Source organism: Antrostomus carolinensis, unplaced genomic scaffold (genome assembly GCF_000700745.2).
Source record: "Antrostomus carolinensis isolate BGI_N321 unplaced genomic scaffold, ASM70074v2 scaffold8138, whole genome shotgun sequence".
NCBI classification, from domain to species: domain Eukaryota; kingdom Metazoa; phylum Chordata; class Aves; order Caprimulgiformes; family Caprimulgidae; genus Antrostomus; species Antrostomus carolinensis.
The window spans coordinates 1-9,262 of NW_010333640.1; the positions used below are offsets into that span (position 1 = coordinate 1).

At 46.2% G+C, this 9,262-nt stretch overlaps 2 protein-coding genes across 2 annotated transcripts; one reads left to right on the top strand and one right to left on the bottom strand.

Moving 5' to 3' along the window:
* Nucleotides 1–926: 926 nt before the first annotated feature.
* On the bottom strand, nt 927–1,532 carry LOC104529583 (transcription elongation factor A protein-like 2). The gene has a single exon (XM_010173923.1). The coding sequence runs from the start codon at nt 1,530–1,532 to the stop codon at nt 927–929; it is 606 nt and encodes a 201-aa protein (XP_010172225.1).
* Nucleotides 1,533–2,147: 615 nt separating this feature from the next.
* Nucleotides 2,148–9,200, top strand: LOC104529584 (chromodomain-helicase-DNA-binding protein 8-like; the record flags this gene model as incomplete). Its single annotated transcript, XM_029086471.1, has 8 exons — nt 2,148–2,351; nt 2,446–2,567; nt 2,675–2,918; nt 3,082–3,258; nt 4,624–4,767; nt 5,643–5,910; nt 6,250–6,406; nt 9,005–9,200. Coding segments are annotated over exons 1-8 (1,512 nt in total), but the record flags the coding sequence as incomplete, so codon positions are not given.
* Nucleotides 9,201–9,262: the final 62 nt, after the last annotated feature.

Below are 9,262 nucleotides of genomic sequence, written 5' to 3' on the forward strand. Positions count from 1 at the left end.
CATCTGAGGACACTTGGGTCCATCCCATGCTCCAAGAGATGGTCCTCAAGGTGGTTTTGGTGGGTTTTGGAGATGTTTGGAGATGTTCCACACACCAAGGGATGGTCCTCAAGGTGGTTTTGGGCTCTTGGTGGCATCTGGAGATGTTTGAGCTCATGGGGGATGGTCCTCAAGGTGGTTTTTGGTGGGATTTGGAGATGTTGGGAGATGTTCTACACATCAAGAGATGTGGTTTTGGGGTCTTGGTGGCATCTGGAGATGGTTGGGGTCATGGGGATGGTCCTCAAGGTGGTTTTGGTGGGATTTGGAGATGTTTGGAGATGTTCTACACACCATGAGACGTAGTTTTGGGGTCTTGGTGGCATCTGGAGATGTTTAGGTCCATCCCATGTCCATAGAGATGGTCCTCAAGGTGTTTTTTTTTGGTGGGATGTCTTCTTCATCTCCAGTTCCTACCTTCATTGCGAGTGGGCCACCATCGACCAACTGGAGAAGGACAAGAGGATCCACCAGAAGTTGAAACGTTTCAAGACGAAGATGACCCAGATGCGCCATTTTTTCCATGAGGTTTTTTTTGGGGGGGGGGACGGGGACCATGGGGTGGGGTGGGATGGAGAAGACATTTGAGGTCCATGATGTTCTCGAGGTGGATCTCAAAGGGGTTTTGGTGTCAACTCATTGTCTTCTTCTCGACCTTCTAAGGATGAAGAACCTTTTAACCCCGATTACGTGGAGGTCGATCGGATCTTGGATGAGTCCCACAGCGTGGACAAGGACAATGGAGAGGTGAGGGGGGTGGGGGTGGTGGATCTTCATCGTCAACGTTGATGTTCCTCATCATCAACATCTCCATTTTGAGGTTGTTCCTCCATTTTGAGGTTCTCCTCACGTCATTATGGGGTCTTCTTCTCCAACAATGAGGTTCCTCACCATGAACATCTCATTTTGACCTTCTCCTCACCTCCATTTTGAGGTTCTCCTTCCGTTTTGACCTTCTCCTTACCTCCATTTTGAGGTTCTCCTTCCATTTTGACCTTCTCCTCACCTCCATTTTGAGGTTCTCCTTCCGTTTTGACCTTCTCCTTACCTCCATTTTGAGGTTCTCCTTCCATTTTGACCTTCTCCTCACCTCCATTTTGAGGTTCTCCTTCCGTTTTGACCTTCTCCTTACCTCCATTTTGAGGTTCTCCTTCCATTTTGACCTTCTCCTCACCTCCATTTTGAGGTTCTCCTTCCGTTTTGACCTTCTCCTTACCTCCATTTTGAGGTTCTCCTTCCATTTTGACCTTCTCCTCACCTCCATTTTGAGGTTCTCCTTCCGTTTTGACCTTCTCCTTACCTCCATTTTGAGGTTCTCCTTCCATTTTGACCTTCTCCTCACCTCCATTTTGAGGTTCTCCTTCCGTTTTGACCTTCTCCTTACCTCCATTTTGAGGTTCTCCTTCCATTTTGACCTTCTCCTCACCTCCATTTTGAGGTTCTCCTTCCATTTTGACCTTCTCCTCACCTCCATTTTGAGGTTCTACCTCCATTTTGACCTTCTCCTGACGTCATTATGGAGTTTCCTTCTCCAACACTTGAGGCTGTCCACCATTTTGACCTTCTCCTTACCTCCATTTTGAGGTTCTCCTTCCATTTTGAGGTTCTCCTCACCTCCATTTTGAGCTTCTCCTTCCATTTTGAGGTTCTCCTTCCATTTCGACCTTCTCCTCACCTCCATTTTGAGGTTCTACCTCCATTTTGATCTTCTCCTCACATCATTATGGACTTTCCTTCTCCAACACTTGAAGTTGTCCTCCATTTTCACCTTCTCCTCACCTCCATTTTGAGCTTCTCCTTCCATTTTGACCTTCTCCTCACCTCCATTTTGAGGTTCTACCTCCATTTTGAGGTTCTCCTCACGTCATTATGGGGTCTCCTTCTCCAACAATGAGGTTCCTCACCATCAACATCTCCATTTGAGGTTGTCCTCACCTCATTTTGGGTTCTCCTCATGTCATTATGGGGTCTTCTTCTCCAACCTTTGAGGTTGTCCACCATTTCAACCTACTCCTTACCTCCATTTTGAGGTTCTCCTTCCATTTTGACCTTCTCCTCACCTCCGTTTTGAGGTTCTACCTCCATTTCGACCTTCTCCTCACGTCATTATGGACTTTCCTTCTCCAACCTTTGAAGTTGTCCACCATTTTAACCTTCTCCATCTTCTCTTCCAGCCTGTGGTCTACTACTTGGTCAAGTGGTGCTCCTTACCCTACGAGGACAGCACTTGGGAACTCAAAGAAGACGTCGACGAAGGGAAGATCACGGAATTTAAACGTATCCAAGCTCGTCATCCAGACCTCAAACGTTTGGTGAGTCTTTTTAGACCTTCTCAACCTTCTCCAGATGTTCTCCATGATGGATCTTTCATGGTGGTCATCCATATTTTCTTGATGTTCTCCAAAGCCACGTCCACAAGCTGGTTCATGGAAGAAGTTGGAGTTGTCCCACGAGTATAAGAACCACAATCAACTGCGTGAATATCAACTAGAAGGTGTCAACTGGTTACTCTTCAACTGGTACAACAGGTTTGGAGAAGATCAGAAGATCTTGAGATGTTTCCACCATCTTTAAATTATCTTCTCTTTGAGTTTTATGGACCATTTTGACCATAAATTGTCTTCTTCTCTCCTAGACAAAACTGTATCTTGGCCGATGAGATGGGATTAGGAAAGACCATCCAATCCATCGCTTTTTTAGAAGAAGTCTACAACGTTGGAATTCGTGGACCATTCTTGGTCATCGCTCCGTTGTCCACCATCACTAATTGGGAACGAGAGTTTAACACGTGGACCGAGATGAACACCATCGTCTACCACGGAAGTTTGGCTTCCAGACAGATGATCCAACAATATGAGATGTACTGCAAAGACACCAAGGTTTGGGTGGCTTTTGATCTTCTCCAACTTTTGAGGAACATCAAGAAACATCTCCAGATCTTCTCCAATCATCATTTCATGGATGGAATTGATGGATTTTGTGATGGTATCTCCATAACTTCCATAATTACTTGGTTTTCTTCTTCTTCATCTTCATCTTCAGGGTCGTCTCATCCCTGGTGCCTACAAGTTTGATGGTCTCATCACCACTTTTGAGATGATCCTTTCGGATTGTCCCGAGTTACGGGAGATCGAGTGGAGATGCGTCATCATCGATGAAGCTCATCGCTTGAAGAACCGCAACTGTAAATTGTTGGATAGTCTCAAACATATGGATTTGGTAAGGAGATGATGGTGGTGGTGGTGGTGGTGGGACAGGAGATGTGGAGAACCTCAAAGGGGAAGTGGAGAAGGTTGAGTTGAGGGTCTTCAAAGTGGGGTTTTAGGGGGTTTTGGGGGGATTTGGAGATGTTTGGAGATGTTCTACACATCAAGGGATGTGGTTTTGGGGTCTTCGTGGCATCTGGAGATGGTTGGGGTCATGGGGATGGTCCTCAAGGTGGTTTTTGGGGGGTTTTGGGGGCATTTGGAGATGTTTGGAGATGTTCTACACACCAAGAGACGTGGTTTTGAGGTCTTGGTGGCATCTGGAGATGGTTGGGGTCATGGGGATGGTCCTCAAGGTGGTTTTTGGGGGGTTTTGGGGGCATTTGGAGATGTTTGGAGATGTTCTGCACATCAAGAGAGGTGGTTTTGGGGTCTTGGTGGCATCTGAGGACACTTGGGTTCATCATCTGCTCATGGGGTTGGTCCTCAAGGTGGTTTTGGGGGGTTTTGGAGATGTTTGGAGATGTTCTGCACATCAAGAGAGGTGGTTTTGGGGTCTTGGTGGCATCTGGAGATGGTTGGGGTCATGGGGATGGTCCTCAAGGTGGTTTTGGTGGGATTTGGAGATGTTTGGAGATGTTCTACACACCAAGAGGTGGTCCTCCAGGTGGTTTTTGGGGGGTTTTGGTGGGATTTTGAGATGTTTGGAGATGTTCTACACACCAAGGGATGGTCCTCAAGGTGGTCTTTGGGTCTTGGTGGCATCTGAGGACACTTGGGTTCAACTTGTCTCCATGGAGATGGTCCTCAAGGTGGTTTTTGGTGGGATTTGGAGATGTTGGGAGATGTTCTACACATCAAGAGATGTGGTTTTGGGGTCTTGGTGGCATCTGAGGACACTTGGGTTCAACTTGTCTCCATGGAGATGGTCCTCAAGGTGGTCTTGGGGTCTTGGTGGCATCTGAGGACACTTGGGTTCAACTTGTCTCCATGGAGATGGTCCTCAAGGTGGTCTTGGGGTCTTGGTGGCATCTGAGGACACTTGGGTTCAACTTGTCTCCATGGAGATGGTCCTCAAGGTGGTCTTGGGGTCTTGGTGGCATCTGAGGACACTTGGGTTCAACTTGTCTCCATGGAGATGGTCCTCAAGGTGGTCTTGGGGTCTTGGTGGCATCTGAGGACACTTGGGTTCAACTTGTCTCCATGGAGATGGTCCTCAAGGTGGTTTTTGGTGGGATTTGGAGATGTTTGGAGATGTTCCACACACCAAGAATGGTCCTCAAGGTGGTTTTTGGGGGGTCTTGGTGGCATCTGGAGATGTTTATGGGCCTGCTATTCTACTTGACCTAACATTCTCCACCTTTTCTTGGTCCTTCAGGAACACAAAGTCCTCTTGACGGGTACTCCGCTCCAGAACACGGTGGAAGAACTCTTCAGTCTTCTCCACTTCTTGGAACCTTCTCAGTTTCCTTCTGAAGCCGAGTTCCTCAAGGACTTTGGAGATCTAAAGACTGAGGAACAGGTGAGAAGATCTGGAGAACCTCAAAGTTTGGTTCCTCAGGGGTTCTCCATGGGTTCTCCATGGGTTCCTCTTGGGTTCCTTTCTCCATGGGTTCCTCAGAGGTTCTCCATGGGTTCCTCTTGGGTTCTCCATGGGTTCCTCTTGGGTTCCTCAGAGGTTCTCCATGGGTTCCTCTTGGGTTCTTCTTGGGTTCTCCATGGGTTCCTCTTGGGTTCCTCATGGGTTTTGGTTTCTCCATGGGTTCCTCAGAGGTTCTCCATGGGTTCCTCTTGGGTTCTTCTTGGGTTCTCCATGGGTTCCTCTTGGGTTCTTCTTGGGTTCTCCATGGGTTCCTCTTGGGTTCTTCTTGGGTTCTCCATGGGTTCCTCTTGGGTTCTTCTTGGGTTCTCCATGGGTTCCTCTTGGGTTCTTCTTGGGTTCTCCATGGGTTCCTCTTGGGTTCTTCTTGGGTTCTCCATGGGTTCCTCTTGGGTTCTTCTTGGGTTCTCCATGGGTTCCTCTTGGGTTCTTCTTGGGTTCTCCATGGGTTCCTCTTGGGTTCTTCTTGGGTTCTCCATGGGTTCCTCTTGGATGGTGGAGGTGGTTCTCCAACCTTATTTAGATGTCTTTAGATGTTCCTCGAGATCTTGAAGGTTGAGTGGAGCATCTCTTGATGTTCCTCAAGCTTTGTAGAGCCACCAAGTGAGGTGGACTTCATGGTGGAGATGGTTCTCCAAGCTTATCTAGATGTTTTTAGATTTCCTCTTGGGTTCCTCAGAGGTTCTCCATGGGTTCTCCATGGGTTCCTCATGGGTTCCTCAGAGGTTCTTCTGGGTTCTTCTGGGTTCCTTTGGGTTCTCCATGATTTGCTGATGTCTTCTCCTCCTCCCTCCCAGGTCCAGAAGCTCCAGGCCATCCTCAAACCCATGATGTTACGTCGGTTGAAAGAAGACGTGGAGAAGAACTTGGCTCCAAAACAAGAGACCATCATCGAGGTGGAACTGACCAACATCCAGAAGAAGTATTATCGCGCCATCTTGGAGAAGAACTTCTCCTTCCTCTCCAAAGGGGTGGGTCACACCAACATGCCCAACCTTCTCAACACCATGATGGAGCTTCGGAAGTGTTGTAACCACCCTTATCTCATCAACGGTGAGGAACCAAGATGGCCCATTGTCTTCTCATGGGGTGGACAATCTTCTCATGGTCAATATCAAGCCATAGTTATGTCTTCTAGGTTGGTCCTTTTGGTTCTTCAAGGTTTGGTGGCTTCAGGAAGTTGAGGTTGATGTTCCTCAAGGGCTGTAGAGTCACCAAGTGAGGTGGACTTCATGGTGGAGATGGTTCTCCAACCTTATCTAGATGTTTTTAGATGTTCCTCAAGAGTTTGAAGGTTGAGTGGAGCATCTCCTGAGGTCTCACTTGATTGTCCTCACCCCCCACCAGGTGCAGAGGAGAAGATCTTGGCTGAATTCCGTGAGTCATGTCACCACCACGTCCCTCACGATTTCCATCTCCAAGCCATGGTCCGTTCGGCCGGGAAGTTGGTCCTCATCGATAAACTTCTGCCCAAGTTGAAAGCTGGTGGCCACAAAGTCCTCATCTTCTCCCAGATGGTTCGATGTCTCGATATCTTGGAGGACTACCTTATCCAGAAAAGGTGAGATGGTTGGGAGGTGGTGGGTGGGCAAGGAGGACCTTGATGTTCTTCTGGAAGGTCTTTCTTCTGGAAGGTCTTTCTTCTGGAAGGTCTTTCTTCTGGAAGGTCTTTTTTCTTGAAGGTCTTTCTTCTGGAAGGTCTTTCTTCTGGAAGGTCTTTCTTCTGGAAGGTCTTTCTTCTGGAAGGTCTTTCTTCTGGAAGGTCTTTCTTCTGGAAGTTCTTCTTGAAGGACTTCTTGTGCTGGAAGCTCTTCTTTGAAGAAGTTGTTGAACTTCTTGAACTTCTGGAAGCTCTTCTTGAAGAAGTTCTCCAAGTTCTTCTCAAAGAAGGTCGTCTTCTTCTTGAAGTTCTTCTTGTCTTGAAGAAGTTCTTCTTGTTTTGAAGTTCTTCTTGAGGAACTTTTGGAAGAACTTCTTCTTGAAGTTCTTTCTTCTGGAAACTCTTCTGGAAGAAGTTCTTCTCCTGGAAGTTCTTCTCCTGGAAGTCTCCTGGAAGAAGTTCTTCTTCTGGAAGTTCCTCTTGAAGTTCTTCTTCTGGGAGCTCTTCTTGAAGAAGTTCTTCTAGAAGTTCTCAAAGTTCTTCTTGAAGAAGTTCTCTGTCTTGAAGTTCTTCCTGAAGTTCTTTCTCCTGGGAGCTCTTCTCAAAGAAGTTTTTCTTGAACTTGTTGAAGTTCTTCTGGAAGTTCTTCTTCTGGAAGTTCTTCTTGAAGTTCTTGAAGTTCTTCTTGGGAGTTCTTCTGGGAGCTCTTCTTGAAGAAGTTCTTCTTGAAGTTCTTCTTAAAGAAGTTCTTTCTTCTGGAAGTTCTTCTTGAAGTTCTTGAAGTTCTTCTTGGGAGTTCTTCTGGGAGCTCTTCTTGAAGAAGTTCTTCTTGAAGTTCTTCTTAAAGAAGTTCTTTCTTCTGGAAGTTCTTCTTGAAGTTCTTGAAGTTCTTCTTGGGAGTTCTTCTGGGAGCTCTTCTTGAAGAAGTTCTTCTTGAAGTTCTTCTTAAAGAAGTTCTTTCTTCTGGAAGTTCTTCTTGAAGTTCTTGAAGTTCTTCTTGGGAGTTCTTCTGGGAGCTCTTCTTGAAGAAGTTCTTCTTGAAGTTCTTCTTAAAGAAGTTCTTTCTTCTGGAAGTTCTTCTTGAAGTTCTTGAAGTTCTTCTTGGGAGTTCTTCTGGGAGCTCTTCTTGAAGAAGTTCTTCTTGAAGTTCTTCTTAAAGAAGTTCTTTCTTCTGGAAGTTCTTCTTGAAGAAGTTCTTCTTGAAGTTCTTCTTAAAGAAGTTCTTTCTTCTGGAAGTTCTTCTTGAAGAAGTTCTTCTTGAAGTTCTTCTTAAAGAAGTTCTTTCTTCTGGAAGTTCTTCTTGAAGAAGTTCTTCTGGAAATTCTTCTTCTTGAAGAAGTTCTTTCTTGAAGAAGCTCTTCTTGAAGTTCTTCTTCTGGAAGAAGCTCTTCTCAAAGTTCTTCTGGGAGAAGCTCTTCTCAAAGTTCTTCTTGAAGAAGTTCTTCTTGAAGTTCTTCTTGAAGTTCTTGAAGTTCTTCTGGAAGAAGCTCTTCTTCTGGGAGCTCTTCTTGAAATTCTTCTTGAAGAAGTTCTTTCTTCCTGAAGAAGCTCTTGAAGTTCTTCTTCCTGAAGAAGTTATTTCTTCTGGAAGCTCTTCTCAAAGAAGTTCTTCTTGAAGAAATTCTTCTCAAAGTTCTTCTGGAAGTTCTTCTTGGGAGTTCTTCTGGGAGCTCTTCTTGAAGAAGTTCTTCTTGAAGTTCTCAAAGTTCTTCTTGAAGAAGTTCTCTGTCTTGAAGTTCTTCCTGAAGTTCTTTCTCCTGGGAGCTCTTCTCAAAGAAGTTTTTCTTGAACTTGTTGAAGTTCTTGTCTTGAAGAAGTTTTTTCTTCTGGAAGCTCTTCTCAAAGAAGCTCTTCTTGAACTTCTCAAAGTTCTTCTGGAAGGTCTTTCTTCTGGAAGTTCTTTCTTCTGGAAGTCTTCTTCTGGAAGGTCTTTCTTCTGGAAGGTCTTCTTCTGGAAGGTCTTCTTCTGGAAGGTCTTTCTTCTGGAAGGTCTTCTTCTGGAAGGTCTTCTTCTGGAAGGTCTTTCTTCTGGAAGGTCTTCTTCTGGAAGGTCTTCTTCTGGAAGGTCTTTCTTCTGGAAGGTCTTCTTCTGGAAGGTCTTCTTCTGGAAGGTCTTTCTTCTGGAAGGTCTTCTTCTGGAAGGTCTTCTTCTGGAAGGTCTTTCTTCTGGAAGGTCTTCTTCTGGAAGGTCTTCTTCTGGAAGGTCTTTCTTCTGGAAGGTCTTCTTCTGGAAGGTCTTCTTCTGGAAGGTCTTTCTTCTGGAAGGTCTTCTTCTGGAAGGTCTTCTTCTGGAAGGTCTTTCTTCTGGAAGGTCTTCTTCTGGAAGGTCTTCTTCTGGAAGGTCTTTCTTCTGGAAGGTCTTCTTCTGGAAGGTCTTCTTCTGGAAGGTCTTTCTTCTGGAAGGTCTTCTTCTGGAAGGTCTTCTTCTGGAAGGTAACTTGTTCTTCTTGAAGAACTTCTGGAAGTTCTTTCTTCTGGAAGAAGTTCTCCTCAAAGACCTTCTCCAGGACCATAGTCCTCCTCATCCACCTCCACCCCACTTGTCCTGTCCCCCCTCAGGTACCTGTACGAGCGGATCGACGGGCGTGTCCGCGGGAACCTCCGCCAGGCGGCCATCGACCGCTTCAGCAAGGCCGACTCCGACCGCTTCGTCTTTCTCCTGTGCACCCGCGCCGGTGGCCTGGGCATCAACCTGACGGCTGCAGACACCTGCATCATCTTCGACTCCGACTGGAACCCCCAGAACGATCTCCAGGTAGGTCATCATGGTCATCCCACCACCATGGAGATCTTCAGCCACCTCCAAAGTTAAGGTTC

Bases quoted from the DNA above. Each gene is read 5' to 3' on its own strand.
- LOC104529583 (XM_010173923.1), bottom strand. From the start codon at position 1,532: ATGGAGGTAGAACCTCAAAATGGAGGTGAGGAGAAGGTCAAAATGGAA.